Source organism: Chelon labrosus (assembly GCF_963514085.1).
Source record: "Chelon labrosus genome assembly, chromosome: 3".
Taxonomy (NCBI): domain Eukaryota; kingdom Metazoa; phylum Chordata; class Actinopteri; order Mugiliformes; family Mugilidae; genus Chelon; species Chelon labrosus.
In genome coordinates, this window is record NC_140339.1 from 25,273,911 (window position 1) to 25,291,519 (window position 17,609).

The 17,609-nt window shown below is 40.9% G+C and overlaps 3 protein-coding genes across 3 annotated transcripts; 1 reads left to right on the forward strand and 2 right to left on the reverse strand.

Moving 5' to 3' along the window:
- Nucleotides 1-1,165: 1,165 nt before the first annotated feature.
- dkk3a (dickkopf WNT signaling pathway inhibitor 3a) lies at nt 1,166-4,829 on the reverse strand. The gene is made up of 6 exons (XM_084541914.1): nt 4,415-4,829; nt 4,099-4,203; nt 3,957-4,016; nt 1,645-1,870; nt 1,405-1,561; nt 1,166-1,283 (listed from the first exon to the last, which is right to left on the reverse strand). Exons 1-6 carry the CDS (start codon nt 4,610-4,612, stop codon nt 1,196-1,198), a joined length of 834 nt encoding a protein of 277 aa, XP_084398040.1. The 5' UTR covers nt 4,613-4,829; the 3' UTR covers nt 1,166-1,195.
- Nucleotides 4,830-7,490: 2,661 nt separating this feature from the next.
- On the reverse strand, nt 7,491-9,954 carry LOC311486154 (butyrophilin-like protein 2; the record flags this gene model as incomplete). The annotated part of the gene is made up of 3 exons (XM_084541915.1): nt 7,491-7,792; nt 8,617-8,943; nt 9,900-9,954. 3 exons carry the CDS (start codon nt 9,952-9,954, stop codon nt 7,491-7,493), a joined length of 684 nt encoding a protein of 227 aa, XP_084398041.1.
- Nucleotides 9,955-11,070: 1,116 nt separating this feature from the next.
- LOC311486047 (cleavage and polyadenylation specificity factor subunit 7-like) lies at nt 11,071-17,580 on the forward strand. The gene is made up of 9 exons (XM_084541803.1): nt 11,071-11,620; nt 12,128-12,331; nt 13,731-13,834; nt 13,978-14,123; nt 14,227-14,572; nt 14,728-14,831; nt 15,425-15,569; nt 15,676-15,950; nt 17,256-17,580. The coding sequence occupies exons 1-8, from the start codon at nt 11,540-11,542 to the stop codon at nt 15,944-15,946; spliced, it is 1,401 nt and encodes a 466-aa protein (XP_084397929.1). The 5' UTR covers nt 11,071-11,539; the 3' UTR covers nt 15,947-15,950; nt 17,256-17,580.
- The last annotated feature ends 29 nt before the right edge of the window (nt 17,581-17,609 follow it).

The following is a 17,609-nucleotide window of genomic DNA, read 5'->3' on the forward strand; positions in this document are numbered from 1 at the left end:
CCAGGGCCGTCCACATGATGATCATTATAGGCCCTACATGGGTGTAGGAGCATCAGACATATTTTTTATCTAGAACTTAAACAAGTTGAGCAAAGCAGCTCGTCTGTTGGATCGAACCCGACGGCCCAGCCTTTGGTCCCGACATGTACCGATGAGCCATGGCCGTCCATGACCCCATCTGACTACTGCAGACCACGAACACCCCGCAGCTGTTGCAGTTTTGGAGGTGCTCTGACCCGGTCATCCTGCTTCGAACACATCAACTTTGAGGGTAAAATGTTCACTTGCTGCCTATCCCGCTGACCGACAGACAGGTGCCATAATAACCAGATAAGGAGTGTTATTCACTTGACCGGTGATCATGACCAGTCATAATGTTATGGCTGATCAGTGTACATACAAGCACCATGGAAAAAAAACACACACAATGGCATGTTGGACAGTGTTTCCAGCTGGCATGCATATAATAACACACCATCTCTGTGCGGCAAACGTGCTGAAGCCTGATTAGAGGCCTCAACATGTTTAACATCAAGCCTGTTCAGCATCAGCATCAGGGATGAAGCCAGTGAGTTTGTTCAAAACTTTTCTCAGCTATAACAAGTGAAACAGACTGCCTCAGAAACAACTGTGACGTTTTATGCTAAGTTGCCTCCGAGATGTCAGTATGATGAAATGTAGTCACTGGCAGCAGTTATTTGCTCTCTGAGTAACAACATGCTTGCTGTTTAATTGGTCTTACAGGTCGAGGAGGGAGATAACATAGAGTCTGTTTGTTACTCAGGTTATTAAAGTGCTGCTACTAAATGTAGCATCATCTGATGGCAGCGTGATACAGATCATGTGATCATCAGTGAGCAGTCTACAGTATTAGCGTGCTGTGGTTACATTTCCGGGTTTAGCATTAGATAGGATTAAAGTTTACAAAAGAACATGGAAATGCAGCAGATGTTTAGTTTCTTGCATAGTGTTAGCAATATTTATATATACGTACGTTTTCTTCAAGATTTAAGGATTGCAAAGCTCAGTTGTACAGCTGTTGAAATAAGTGTTTTTTCATCCATTTCCCATGCTCTTACGCTTTACAGTTTTGGATTAAGCTTGCAAAAAAAGTGTGACACCCTTTGCAAAAAAAGCTCAGGAGTCATTGCAGAAGTCTGTCTAGCTGTTTACCCGGCAATGTGAATTAAAGCTGTTAGATGATGTAGTCTATCTCTGAGTACAGAGTGTCCGTCAGGTTCTCTTCACTCGAGTCCTCTCTTTTAAGGCACATGGATCCTCGCCTGTCAAAACAGGATCACATTGTAGTATTTTAGTTAAAGCTTTAATATCACATATACTGTATTTGAAGAAACATTAGAAGATATTTAAGACTTGCTGTGCTGTTAAGTGAGCCGTACTCACCCCAGATGCTGGCAGTGGAGATCTCCTGAACAGGGACAATGTTTCCTGGGTCCGTCACTCCTTATGTCCCACGACAACAGCTCCATCAGGTGGTTGGACGCACCAAAGCAGCGTTCACGCTCAATGGGCTTGGCCGAACAAACGGAGAAGAGCAGGACTGAACACAGAAAAGAAAGACATTTTCTTAGAGGTAGTAGAGACTGACTCATACACAGAAGCACAGAGCACAATGTACTGTACCTTTATGTATTGCACAGCAGAGGTCTGGGTTGCAGTCAGTCTGGTACTGGCAGGTGCTGCCAGCCTCTCCTTTTGTTGCATTTGGGCTGCACTGGCCCCAGACACACAGCTGTTCACCACAGCACTGCTCATCCCTGGTGCAGGGCTGAAAGAATAACCATTTACTGAGGAGCATTTTCTGCAAACAATTCAGCAGACTTGAACACAGCTGAGACTCACCAAAGCATTAATGAAATGAATAAGCTCTGAGTCTGCTTCAGTATAAATGTGATCGGCAGGTCAACTGGTCTCCGATAGCAGAGTGAAGAATTCAATAACTTAACACTCTGAATGAATTGAAAATGTGAGGACCTGACGAATAATGTTCTGGTTATTTCCACTCACAGTTTTTCAGTGCAGAGACTTTGACAAGACACACACCCTGCACTCAGTGTATTGATTGTCCCTGGACGCTGTAACCTTCTTTGGCAGCCTGCCAGTGTCTTCATCCCCTGGCGTTGCTTTATACTCCGTTAGACTAAGACCAATTCATCCAGTGGAGGCTACAGATTCAGCACTAGAGTAATAAGTGAGTTGTAAATAAAACCAGAGCGATGAGAAGACTCATTATTATTTTTGTTCTATCGAGATGCTCTCTGGGAGACGCAAAGAGCTCTCATTTAACCTTGGCACGTGCTTGTCCTTTCATGTGAAGCTCATATGACGGACTGCTCACACACTCCAGTTACACTTGTGGACACACTGCAATGCAGTCAGCATGAAACCTCAGTAACCTGGGAGAGTGTGTGTGTACTTGAAAGCGACACATCCTTGAAATGGTCCATTTTGGAGATAATGAACCACAATAGTGAAGGCACTAGTAACAGGGCAGCTTACTGTAAGTTCACTTACCACATCAGTTGATTTACATTGCAGACACTTGGAATTGTGTGTGTCGTGAAGGCAATACCTCCCCCTCCCACAGTCGTCATCGTTGATGCATCCCTGAAGAAAGGAGAGAGGAAGAATTACACAAGGGGGCTTGATCTTTTCCAACCAGTCTTCTAACTTCATAAGTATTAATTAAGGTGATGGCCTACTATCAAACTCTCGACTTGATAAACATTAGGATCACAGTAATCTGTCCAGAGTGAAAAACATCAAATGAAATACACCAATCAGGCATAAAATTATAACCACTGACAGGAAACATTAATAACACTGACCATCTTGTGACAGTTCAATGTTCTGCTGGGAAACTGGACCTGGCATTCATGTGGATGTTACTTAGACATGTACCACCCACCTAGACCAGACCAGGCACCCCCACCCCATAGCAATGACACTCCTTGATGGAAGGCCATCCCCAGCAGGATGCAGCCTGACACAGGCACACACACAAAAACGGTTTAGGAACAACTAAAAAAAAACAAAAAAAAACTGGGATGATCCACAGAGGCCCCTCCCCTCAACCCATAGGACCCAAAGGCCCCCACTAACAACATTCTGTTGTCAGACACCACAGGACACCCTGAGAAGGCCCATGTCCATTATCTGATAAGTCACAACTGTTTTTGAGGCACAAGGGAGACCTACACAATATTAGGAAGGTGGTCATAATGTTTTGTCTGATCGGTCTGTGTAACACTTGGAGGTTGCAGCTGCTTATTTGCAGACAAACAAGGAGAAAAAAAGACTGCAGCATATTTAGGAAGATAGATGGGGCTCCTCTGGCTTTATTTGTATCACCTCTAACTAGACAAGCCACCCCTTGTGTTAATTTACAACATATAGTAAAAGAAGGAAGATAACAAGACATTCACTACAAATCCAAGATCCACATCAAGTTAGTGCAGGAAAATGTTTTAACTGCTGTCTTACTTACACTGTAACACTGCCAGTGAAGTAAATTAAGTAGAGAAAGTCATCCTTTGAATTGAGTTTAGACATTGTGTCATATTGTGAACAACCAGCGTTTCTAAACTTGTGTGATTGCAAGGAAAAGATGTTCTGGATCGAAGCAGCAAAAGAACACATAACCATTTATTTAGTCACTGTTTTGCACAGTCATCATTTTGATAGATTCACTTGACACATCAGCTGCAGATATTTGCATTTTTCCAACTTTAGTTTCCAATTTTTAGTTAGAACATTAAAATGCATGGCACACACTTATTCTCTTGCAGACATAACGCCAAGTCAGCGGCGCTGATGGCGCAGACATTCACACATTTTCAGCTGTTGAGAAATTCAGACTGAGCAGCGTGAATTCCCTTTAAATATTTGACTTTACACTAGACTGTGCATCACTAAAATGCTGCAGGTAAACTTACACGATGGATACTGTTCCCCGGGTCACTGGGCTGGACGGATGTGGTGATGTTGTTTGTCTCCTGTGTGAAGGTGGGACACCGGTTAAGTTTAATTCACAAGAGGAAACAAACAGCTCATTTTGCCAGTTGTTTAAAAGCCTACCTGGTCCTCTGAGGACTGGACAGATCCGTTATCAGCCACTGTATTAGAGGTCGTTTCATTAGGATAAGGGTTATTAGGAGGAGGGCTGACAGTGCCGTTGTTTGTCTAGGAGGATTTAGCAGAGGATCAGTGACAAGACTTCATGTGCATTAAGAAATAATTATCATATTCTAGCTCACTCCAATGTCTCTTAGCTTTCTTAGATTTCACTCCAGAGAAAAGTGTTTTAATCTACGTCTGTTCTCAGTAATAAGCAGTGAAATAGTGCTGTGTCACGTAAACACATGATAACTGAGAGTTGCAACTGGCTGCTCACTTGCTGAAACGCATCCTCTGGCTTTTGCTGCGGCTCCTCTGGGAGCTGCTCCACTTCCACAAACATGCGGTCCAGCTCCGTTTGTCCCGGGTCGGAATTTTCCTGCAGGATGTGACTGACGCCCGAGTGCACTATCTCAGGGAGGATGCCATCACAGACTGCAGAGAGAGCCAAAATTAGCAAACCGGCTGGCATCATGTTGCTGCTGCTGCTACTGCTGCTGCTGCTGCACTCTGAGGAGGGTGTGGTGATGATGCTGAGAAACACAAACAGCTGATGTCTCCGTCACAGCAGGGTCGTCATGACGTTAATATCCATTGTGCCTTGTTAACATGTAAAAAGCGTAGCAGGAAGAGATCAAACCTTGAAAAAGTCACATAATGACATTTCTTCCATAAGTTGTTAGGAGCCATCACTCTAGTGCTTAAAATACGATTTTAAGCACTTTTTTTTTTTTTTTCTTGTATTGTATTATATGTCGGACCCCAGGAAGAATAGCCCAGAGTTCTGCTGCAGCTAATGGGGATCCAAATAAACAATAAAAACAATAAAAACAATACGACACCTGTACATGTGTTCCTACATCGGACATCCCGCATTAATCCGTCTGAACATTGCTCTCAGTGAAACAGCCCTCAATAAATGAAGGTAACGTTGAGTGTGTGAAGGAAATAAAGGTTTGACTGGAACTGACACAACGTGGAGGGAATATGCGTTTCAGACACCAGGGGGCGCTAAAGTGTTGGATATGGGATTAAACCACAGGAATATAATCTGTAAAATCATTTGATTTGACCAGAAATGGTTGGGAGTTCATATTATTTTGGTAATGAAACGATTTACTAATGATGATCTTCTATCTAGCTGATCACAATTCATCAAGTAGAGACAGAGACACAAAAATAAGGGTTTATTTCATGAAAAGATGAGACATGGTAAGACATGGAGAGACCTGGAGAGACAGAGAGACATGGTGAGACCTGGTGAGACCTGGAGAGACCTAGGGAGACATAGTAGTAATCATAGAAGTTATTTTATTTTTGTTAAATGCATCAATCCACACGCTCCCACCATCTTTAGATGCATCATCAAATACTGCACTCAGCTATAGTTAGAGAGCTCCACCTTCACCAGCTACAACAAGAATGACTTTGTTCATTTCATTTTGTTTTATAACTCTGAGGAGGGACGGCACAGTGGTGTGGTGGTTAGCACTGATGCCTCACAGGAAGAAGGTTCTGGGTTCTAATCCATGGGCCGACTGATGCCATGTGCAGTTTGCATGTTCTTCCTGTGTCTGTGCCTCCCACCAACCAAAGACATGCTGGTTATGTTGCAAGTGTCTCTCTGTGTTAGCCAGCGTGGACCCCGCCTCTCGTCCCAGTGACAGCTGGGATAGACTCCACTACTGAACTATGTTCAATGCATATACTATGAGAAAGAATTCCCCCATTTGGGATCAATAGATACATAGATAGATAGATAATTTATTAATACCAGATTTCAATGTACAGACACTCAGCATACTAAACATAATACATAACAAACAATAAAAATAAAATAGGAAAACTAAAATCTATCTACACAATATTTACAAGACTGTGTATATAGATTTTTGTTTTGTGTCCCATTTAATACAAATATATATTATTTTAAACTCTAAACATCTGCTCAGTTCATTTGTACAACCTCATCAGAATCTCTACACCAGGAATAAAATATGACAATGTGAAAACACACGTTCAAAAGGCTCAAACTCCAATAAGGAAAACAAAGACAGATGCCAGCATAGCTTCATATAAAATATTTACAGCATTGAAGGCACTGCAAAGAACAAACCTCCATGACTTTCTGACCTGATGAGAAATAAAAACAAAAAAATACAGCATAGCTTCCTCATCACTTCAAACTACAATAATGACAAGACTGTTTGATCTGATCCCCTGAGATTCTGGAAGTCGACTTGATAAAACTCTAAAATACTTTATTCCCTATTTAACCAAAGGATTAACTATTATTGACTATCCTTTGGTTATTATTCTTTCCACTGAGAAGAGAAGTGATGATGACTTGGCTGCAGATTGTAATGTTGAGTTGTATTATCCTCAAACATGAGTAGAACTGAGTGGCTTCTGAGTTTCAGGATCATCATCTTTCTCTCTCTCTGCAAAGGAGAAAACAGATTTTCTATCACATAAAGCATAATCTTTTATTGTCTGTGGAGCTCTTCCATTTATCTTAATCTGATCTTTGAAACGTTTTCAAACTGTTAATAACAGAGACTGATGGAAGCATTTGTCCAGTCAAGGATCAGTCTGAATCTGAGTCGACTAAACATCATGAACCAGTGAAGCCTCACATTTAATAACGTGGTGATTTTAACTTCCAGCAGTAACAGCTAGAAGAGAATAAAGATAAACATCCAACTTAAACACATCATACCACCTAAAGAAGCTGTTGGACTCAAGACTTTACTGTTAACAATGAACACTGAGAGCAGGACAGGGCATCAATTAAATAAAAGAAAGATTTCACATTAGATGTAAAATCTCCAGTGATACAGACGTTTAGATGGAGAGTCCACATCAGTTTAGAGTGCATTAAGTAGGAGGAGAGAGGAGATTAGCCTAGCTTTAGCAGAAGAACGTCACCCGACTTCATTCTAAGCTAGGCTAACCTCTTTCTGGGTCCTATTATTATTTATATTTTCCAACATGTCCTAAAACATAGCAGCCAGAAGCAAACATGGTTCATATCTGAGAAAAGAACAAGACTCTGGACATAAGAACATTACAAAGTAAATAACATGATGGTGACTGAACAAACTGGACACGTTCATACAAATGATTTAACTCACCTCTAATCGAATTTAGTTTGATCCACATAAACATAACCAAAACTAGAACTGCAGCCACGAATACAACACACAACATCATTCCAGTCAGCAACCCTTCATTGGTCACTTTTCTGCACAGGTTCACAAACAGTTTCTCTGAAAGACATGAGACAAAACCTTTTCATGACACTGAGAATATAAATGTTTAACAGACTGATTAAAGCTGTACGTGTATAATTATTAAAGACTAGAGGGAATTTCACCAGACACAGTGATGTTAGAACCAGTCTCATGGTTCAAGTCCTTCTGTTGGACCACACACTGGAAGCAGTTGGTTCTGGTGGAGGTCACAGTAGTTTGGAGGGTGATGTCGTAGCAGCCGTCTCTCTCTGAGATCTTAGCCTCCTCAGCATGAAGGATGTTTCCGTCACTGTCCTGCCACCGTAGCTCTGGCTTTGGAAAAGCTCCTTGAACCGCACACTTCAGCTGAACCCCAGAATCTGTCACATTAAATATTGTGACGGTGGGTTTGGGAACAGAACCTGAGAACAGAGGAATCAGACAAAGTTATAAATGATTGTTAAAACATTAGAAATGTACTTTTGTGTTCATATCTCTTTGTAAATGCATTGAAACATTAAAGACATAAAAACATTGCATCAAGTCGTCTCAGTTTAATTTAACCAGAGTAAAGAATGATAGTGTGTTCATGTAGTTAGGTATGTCTTATCAAGTCAAGTACCAACCAAACGTTTGATAGAAAACTTTCTCCTGAATAAATTCAGACGTCGTCCTGTTTCTGTTTGATCAACACTACAGATGTAGACATCAGTGCAGACATCAGTGTCCACTACAACATCAACATTTCTACCTCTAACATAAAGACCTGAAGATCTGAGTTAATATATCTGAATATTCATTGTGTATTTATGGCTATAGAAACTAAATCAAAGATTAACTCAGGGTAAAGTGATCAACTCAAACCAACATTCAGCATCAAAGTGTCTGACTGATACTGAGACCTACAGAGTTGTAGCACACACATTACAGATGTTCAGATTAGTGACTCATCAGAGGTTTCTCCTGATCTGAAAAACATGTGATTTAAAACTGTGCTTGTTGTTTAACCACACTTTAAATAATTATCACTACATCAATTTTGAATCCAGTAGACGAGAGACAAAATAATAATAAATACCTAGATAACAACCTGAATATGTCTTCACCTCAGTGGCTGAGAGAACGTGGCCTCTGGCTTATATGAGAGGCTTTTAATGAACTAGTAGTCTTCATTAGTTAATGCTGCTCCACCTTCTGGCTTTTATATGAGAACCACTGGTATCAGGAATTAAGAGTTAGAACTCACCAACGACAAGCTTGATGTTGAATGCTTGTCTTGGAACAAGACGTGGAAAATCACAGGTGTAGTCTCCACTGTCCGTGATCTTTGTGTTATTAATCTTTATGGAGGCGTTACCAAACTTAAGCTGTTCTGGAAAATGTGAGACCCGTCCTCTGAACTGATCATCTTGACCTGGTAGACCGCTATTATAATGAAGACCAGCATCGTACATGAACACATCCTTCTTCTGTTCATCTTTCCTCCAGTCAAAGAGATGTTGTACAACACTCTCCTTGAGGGAACACGGTAAGATGACGTCACTACCTTCAAATACTCTGATGACCTCTGACCCTGGAAGACACAATCATTAACTTTAAATCAACAACAAACAGAGAGTTAACATTTCATGTCAGCTGAATTCATCTCTATTGATTCTGTATAAACAGATTGAAGACATCTCTTTCACACAGAATGTGCAGCTCAGTAATATCCTCAGCTCATCAAACCTAGGCTGCATGAAAATTAGCAGCAGAGCATCCACAGTGGAACACAGCATTGCATGCAGATATACACACCGATCAGCCACAACATCATGACCACTGACAGGAGAAGTGAATAACATTGACCATCTTGTAACAATTCATTGTTCTGTTGGGAAACTTTTGGACCTGGCATTCACTGGTGTGGATGTTACTTATACATGTACCACCTAGACCGGACCAGACACCCCCACCCCATAGCAATGACACTCCTTGATGGCAGCAGGCAGCCATCCCCAGCAGGACACAGGCACACACACAAAAACACTTTAGGAACAACTAAAAAAAACATGAAGAACAGCACAAGGTTCAATGAGCCGGATACTGAATCTTTTTTCCACTGTGGCAGCGCAACATAAACATATCTATAATAACGACACACTTTCATCCTGTATCTTATGCAAATATATCATCTTAGAAACTCAACATTTTGTCGAAACCTATGAATAATCTCAGACATGATAACAGATCTGCTGAAGCTCTGTAGACTGTCATTCCGTTTCTGTAACTTAACTCTTGTAAGAAAACCTTATTAGCAGCGTTTTAATGTCTTACCTTGAACGGTATTACTGTCATGTTCAGATCGTACCGTCAGAAAAAAACTTCAGTCAGAAACCATGTAGAGAACAACTTCACTGTAGAATCCATGATGAAATAAAGAAGTTCAAAAATAACGACGGTGACAACGGAGAAGAGGAAGAGACACTCGTGAAAGTGGCTCAGTCTGGATCCGGAACCCCCAAGTCAGACTGATAGCGGAAACGGTACCGCACACCTCTGTCAGAGTCCATCCGAGACACGCGCACGGCTTGCGGTCAGCCATTTCAGAGGCATGGTTCTCCACATACTTATCAGACAGAGGGTTTTACCTGATTGAACAATAAGAAAATAGAACAACTTCAGACAGTCCAAACTTCAACTGCTAGCAGATATTGTCTCTGTAGATTGACACCAGAGGAAAACCTTAGTGCACTGAACGTCTACTGGCAGGACCACATTCGATCCTGACTCTGAAATCTTATCAGTTTCACACAGTTCATACAAAACCTTAAAAACTTTTACTGCAGGAAATCAATCATGGTTGTCAGACACATTTTCACCATGTTGTAATGAATACCGTCAGTGATAAGGCAACGTGAAGCAAGCATTTGGATTATAAAGGTTTAGACTGGGGAACACATTCTGAGAGTCAAGATACTAGCAGTCAGAATGTGTTCAAATTAATAATATCAGTGATGAGGCAATGTGGTATAATCAGATATTTGGAGTATAAATGCATGTTTATGCAAATAAGTACATCCTTAAATTAAAAACACGATATACTGTCAAAGTGGGCACGACCCTTCACAGGACAAGCGGTTACAGATGAATGAATGAATGAATGAATGAATGATCTCTTCACAGAGAAGCACGTCACTGATCGTGTTTAATTGATTCAATGTCATTTTCATAAACCACAACAACAGAATTGCATTCCTCTTCAACAAAACAGAACTCCACACGAAGAAAAAAAATCACGAACAGCGTCACTCTTGGTCGTCGTCGCTCTCCGTACAACCGTTGTACAAACAACACAATTCGTGGACATTGACTGTATATACTAGTTCGTGGACGAGATTTGCTGTCGACGCGCGGCCATTGCGCTGTTTTCGGGGGGTGTGCCAAGTTGGGACACATCCCGACGAGGAAACTCATTCCGACACGACACCTGTTCCCGACAAAAATTACACCGGCAGGTCGGGGGACTGTTAACGGCGCACACATACCGCCATATTGCTAAGGTAACAGTAATGTCAGGTAATGTTTTGCTACAGTAAAAACACAATTCAAGACAAAAATCTAAAATTAAAAGTGAGTATTTAATACGTGTATCGTTATGGAATAGTGCAATGGATGTAAAAGCTAAACCCATCCGTTTCTCACACCTGAACCTAAAGGGGGCTTGGCCGTAGGAACCAATGTTGATAGTTGTTCTAAACCGGTTAAATATCCCCGGCGGACTGGAATGTTCACGCACCGAAAGATTAGCAAAATTAGCATTAGCAGATCAAAGAGCGAGCATGTAGCAGCCCGTAACTTGTGTGTGCATTCATACACGAAACACCGAGCATGTTTTTCAAAGCGTTAATTAAAAGAACAATCCCTTACGTTGTTTTTGCTTGTTCTACATGTGGTTAGCTACATTTTGTTTTGGCTACGGCATCATTGTCTGCGGTCTCCAGCGGAGCGTTACAGTTAGCAGCTAGCAAAACAAGGAGAAAACGAGGAAAATTGTCGAACATTTTCTGTGCACCTGCTGTCGACATGCAGTGACAACTTACAAAGTGTGCATGTGAAAACCGCCCTGAAAAAATCAAGACGAAAACTCAAGCTACGGTGCTAGCAGCTGACCATCTTAGGCCCACGGGATGGCTGCAGCAGGACCAGAAGATGGACCAAGCGCCAAAGAGGACCTCATAGATTTATACGGCGACCTGAATGAAAACGAGGTGAGTCCGACATGAGCGTATTTTTTTCAAATGCATCGGTGAGATCACTTCATGTAATGTTGTTAGTGCCTTGTTTTGTCCGAGTTTAAGTGTACATTTGCATTTGATATCTGTGTGAACTGAGAGCAAATGATGTTTGTAGTGTCAGTCTTAAGTTTCCAAAGAGGAAGTTAAGATATATATATGTATCTACTGACATTTATATAAAACTATAGTTCATATCTGCTTAGAATAAAATGACACCTTTTTAAAACGTTTTTCTGTCTCACTGAAGCATTTTGCTTCATAAAATCTGGTGAGAGTATTTTTATAAAGTAAACATTAGGATGCACATGACTGATATGTATCTGGAGTAGACAATACACTGAATCGAATAGGATGTCAGCATTGTCTTTTTAAACTTCATGTTCTGCCACAATCTGTGAATATCCCACAAACTATGGGACAGATTCGTATTTCTTCTTTGTTTACCAAGATACATTTGTCTGTATTTTCTATCCCACACAGGATATGGTCAGAATTGCTGAAGCAAATGAGCTTTTTGATGCAGTTCTGACCGGCTCAGTTAATCAAGACAAGAAGAATGCTGCCGGTGTCGCCCTTTCTAAGGAGACACCAGCTGAAGAGGGAAGTAAATCAACACAAGTGGCAACAAAAAAAGTAGTGAACTCACATAGGAGGTTGTCGCTGTACATTGGAAATTTTCCCTGGGTGAGTAACAGCCTCTCTCCTGGTTAATGCTGATTGTTTGTTGTTCTGTCGCCCAATACTGCTCTTCAAATGATTTAATTGCGCTTGCAAATCACCAAGATCTGCAAGCAGAACCAAGAAAATCTGTCAGAATGAGCAGAACTGATTGGCAGCGTGTGCAGAAGACCTTTAAGAAGAAAATAAAGAGATCAGTCTATAAATCCCCTCTCATTTCAGACATTGGGACTTAGGTAATCAAATGATAGTCTATGTTGTCAGTTTTCCTGACATGGCATAAATACACCTATGCTTCTCAGAATTTCTTCAAATGTGCACCTAGTTTTTAGCTGGCCACCATGTGCCTGATTATTAAGTTGAAGAGATGTGATAGATGGTCTGCTATACCTTGTCACAAGAATTTGTGGAGTAATGTTACTCATAGCTTCACTGTATATCCTCAGATTTGATCTTTCCTAGAGTCACAACACAAAACTTCTCCTTTTGGGACAGAACGAACAAATTAAGTGTACAATCGCTTTAATTAGACAGAGAATCAGATGGCTCTTTTTATTTAATACGTCTACTAGGTGGTGTAGGCTGTCTTCAGCAGTGGAAAAAACAATGCCGCTAGACAATGACGAGTATACAAAATGTCGTCTCAAATCTCTCCTTCCAGGTACTGAGTCCAAAAAACTATAAGTGTAATTTCTTCCCCGACAGTGTTGGTTGCTGCACTGCTTCCTTTGAAGTGTTTTATCAGAATGTTTCTCAAAAATGTCTATTTCAAGCGGAGCATTCAACACTTTGTTTTGTATGGTAAAACATCCTCACAAAACATTTCCACTTTTACTGTTGTGTAGTGATACAACCGGCCTAGGGGAAACCAGTGCATAACATACAAAAAAAATACGGGAATCCTTCCCTGACTCCCAAAAACAGAGAGAAAACAAAAAACTGATTTCTCACCCCTACTAAATTGGACTGCAGTGGTGACATTAAAACTTGTGGGTGTACAATAGGCTCGGAACTTGGAGTGGCTCAGCTCTTGGTTGGTCTCAGGAAAAGAGGGAGAGCGACCGGCTTCTCCATGAAGGCTCCTTTTGAGGGGGACGTCAACAGCTCTCCTCCAATTATGGTCTAGGGTACAGGAAGCTGAAAAACATAACAACAACCCCTGTAGGCAGGGAGGGACACTGTACCATGAACAGTAGAAAGCCCATAGATTTGCCAAAATTGTTGTGCTGTAAAATAGCTGCGTCTCCTAGGATCTCTATTAATACAAGCGACAAACTGACATTAAGATTTTGGTCAAATTTTAGATAAACCCAGCTTCACACATCAGTCAAAGCAAGACTATTAGTTACTAACTACCCTTCTACGTTTCCATCATTCCCTCTTCCCAAACCTGTCATTTTTGCAGTGGACATCTGACAAGGACCTTGTGTGCATTGCCCAGAGGCTGGGTGTGAAGGATTTGACTGAGATCAAGTTTGCTGAGAACAAAGTTAACGGCCAGTCAAGAGGGTGAGTACTGGCAAATGATCTTAGAAAAAACCCCACTTGTTTATTGGGAGAAAGGATGCCTGTGTTTTGATACACCATAAAGGTCTTGATATAATGTATTGTTAGTGGATATAAATGTATTGTCACTTCTGCTATGATTACAGGTATGCAGAAGTGGTAGTAACCACAGAAGAGTCGCTAAAAATTCTGCTGGAAAAGTTGCCCCAATGTGAACTCAACGGGGAAAGGATAGACTGTCGCTTTGCCACTCGCCAGAACCTTAATGTGTTTGAGGACATCGCGAATAAACGTAAGATCGCTACAAGTTTAAAACATTACTGAATTGTACTGCAAAATGTCACTATTACTGTTATCCTCCATTCAAAAAAACAAAAACAACGTGTTCTCCACAGGTATACCCTTGCGTGTTAATGCCAAAGACACAAAGGAATCATCCAACACTTCAGAAAAGATTCCCTCATTATTACCGCAGGAGCCCAGCCCTCCCCCTCTACCTCCACTTTTTCCATCACATCCACTTGCAAACCGGTTTCCTTCATTACCGAACCCTTTTCTTGGTCATCCGCCACCGCCGTTCCCGCATATGCCCCCAACAATCCCTCCACCCATGCCACCCCATTTGATCCCTCCTCCTCCCCTCCACATCCCCAGCCAGCCGTCTCCCAGTCTGCATATAAATCCTGCATTCTTCCCCCCGGCACAAGACGCGCAAAGCAGCAAAGCTTACAGCCAGCAAAGGTCAGAACGCGCACTGTTTTATTTTTATTGCTCCTGATAGCGATGTTTTATAATTTTTCAGATAATAAAGCACTTAGAATATTGTTATTTATAGTAGTAATTTGTGGTGATGGTTTATTAATTCTGCCCCTCGGTATGTTCCTTCTATTTTTCAGTCACACGCCTCAAACTACAGCTGGAGATTTTGAGGAGCTAATGAACAGAAATAGAGCTATTACCAGCAGTGCAATCACCAAGGCTGTGTCTGGAGCAACAACTGGTAAGTACAGATGATCAGAATCTGTGAAATGGAAGAAATAACAAGGAACCTATTAAGCTACAGTATGTGCGTAAGGGACAGGAATTTACACTCCCATTTTACATTGGAACTTGGAAGTAAATATTAGTGATGAGGCAATGTGATACAAGGCTGTACTGTATTCAGACCATTTATTCAGTGTAGTTCTACAGTTACTTAGAGTTGCTTTTGGTTCATTGATTCCTGCCAAAACAATTTCGAAACATAACAACAACGTGGAGGAAAAAAATTATTGTCTAGATACTGACTGAAGCTATTGTAGCTCGGTTACTTTTTTTTGTGGATGTTGGTTTTACACAGGATGCAGCTGTTTTTATTTGTTAGTCTCTAAACCAGTCTCACTGCTGGGTATGTTCATATGAATAATGTGATTATTCAGAAAACTGAAATGAAAGTATCTGATGCAAATGTGGTGCTCTAACTGCTAACTGTTTATTGTTTTTAACTTGAGTACAATGGCATAACTCTAACCTCATAACCGTAGGAGCTTTGAATTCCTTAATATCTTAAAACAAATTGTTTCTAATATCTAATCTCCACAATTGCTAATGCAGGAGACATGGGGGTGGCCATGGAGACACTACTAACTGCAATTGCCATCATTAAGCAGTCCAGAGTGTATGGAGATGAACGCTGCCAAGCTCTGGTCACCTCACTTAAAGACTGTCTAGTCTCTATCCAGAACAATTTTGGCTACAGGTTTGTATACGTACCCATCAGGACTCTGATGTTGTTCATACAGATAATCGTCATGGAACCATTACTATATCAGTCTTTGTCACACAGCATTCTTATTTATTTGCAGGAAAAGCAGCCGTTCCAGGGAGAAAGAGAGAGACAGAGACCGAGGCCGTGACAGAGAACGAGAGCGTGAGAGAGATCGCGATAGAGACCGTGAGAGGGACCGCGATAGAGAACGCGATAGAGACGATTTTTCTGGCTGGGAAGGCGCGGGAATGTCTCGGAGACACAGAGAGCGTTCCTTGGGTGGAGAGAGGGACAAAGACCGCTCACGAGAAAGAGAACGAGAAAGGGAACGGGAGAGGCACAGAGATTACAGAGATCGATACCGCTAACTTGGTAAGCTTGTCACTAATTTATACATAGATTTTGCTGTACACGAACATCCTACATCTGTTTCATGTGTTTTATAGACACTTTTCACAGGAGACAATTTAACTTGTTATAGCAGGAATGTTTTCAGTCACATTATTCTGGCAGAGTCCTCAGTGATGGGCTACCAAGTCCTGGTATTATGCTTGCTGTCTCACTGAAACTATTTAATGGAAATGAGTCATTACTAATGTTTCCAACTCCACCTGTGCTTCTGTTGTAAGACAAAAAATGCTGTGAGGTCTGTTATCATTTTCTTAGCATATTGAGCCTTAATGTTTTGAAGTACACCAAGACTGCAACAGAAGTTGAAATTCTTAAATGTAATAGGGGTTAATGTAAAAGAATGGCACAGGGATTGTTGTTTAGTCTACCTTCTGTGACGTCCTGTAGCTTCCTTGCTTAGTAAGCCTGATGCTGCGGAGTGAGTACCATAGAATAGTGATATACAATTGTTGAGCAATTGTACTACTGATGTATTTTGTATATAAAGTCACCATCTTCAACCCTCTTAACCCCTGGTCATGCAAGGTGTAGCGCTAAGGCCTTCAATGAAACCTATCTCTTAGAAGTGAAAAACACTGGTCTTTTAATAAGCTGCCTCAGTGTATTCCATCTATCAAATTAAAAATACCCACAAAACTTTGTAAATAAATTGTAAACATAAACAGAGTGCCTTGCAGTGCTTTACACTGTTTAAATGTACATTTAAAACAAACCTCAACCCTATAGATAAATGTTAACTTAATTATGGACTGTTCATAAGACTATGTGGGATTGTCTCCGATTCTGTGTGTGACTGCTTATGTATATTTGAATGTCCCCTGCTGTCTCTTTAACACTTACTGCATGCTTAGGTCCTCAGTGCTATTTCAAGTTTCCCAAAACCTTTCTGACAGATTAGTCCATAAGGTAAAGCTCAGTGAATTAGTTTTCAGCGCAAAGGTCTCACAATGCAATACACGGTTCAAAGTCTGCAGCCCATGATGTCACCAGACTTTTTTCTGCATCAACCTATTAAGTTTCCTACTTTCCTAGTTCAAAGACAATATATATGGTTTGGTGCCAAATATGCACAACTTCAACATTGATATAGTGTTCATGCTGCTATGTGTAACACCTGTGTTTGTGTTCTTTAGTTGTGTAAATAGCAGCAGTTGTCCAAAATCATAGGGCAAAAGTCTCACCTGAGAGGTGTATTCTATGTTGACCAGTACAGTTGATATTTGGTTTAAGTGTGAGTTTGAAAAGTATGTTTTTCCCCCTCCCTAGACCGGTGGACTCTCTCTGCGTGAAGCAGAGCGACGAAAGGACTTTGTTTTTTTGTTCAAAGTTGTATAAGAAGCTGGAGGAATATAAAGTGAACCTGAAGATGTATACATCAAATATCTCTAAAGTCCGAAGTGTACTTCCTTGGTTCTCCAGTCGTATTGAGACTTTTACTTGTTTTAAGAGAAAAACCATGGTTGTAGATTTCAGTGCTTGCATGCATAGTAACACATCTTAACACCTAGTGTAATGTTTTGATCACCTTTTTTGTATCAAACCTACAAATTAAAAAACATTCCCTGAAAATATAATTCCAGTGTTTTTTTCCTTCACTTTAAAAAAAAACTTTCATACTTT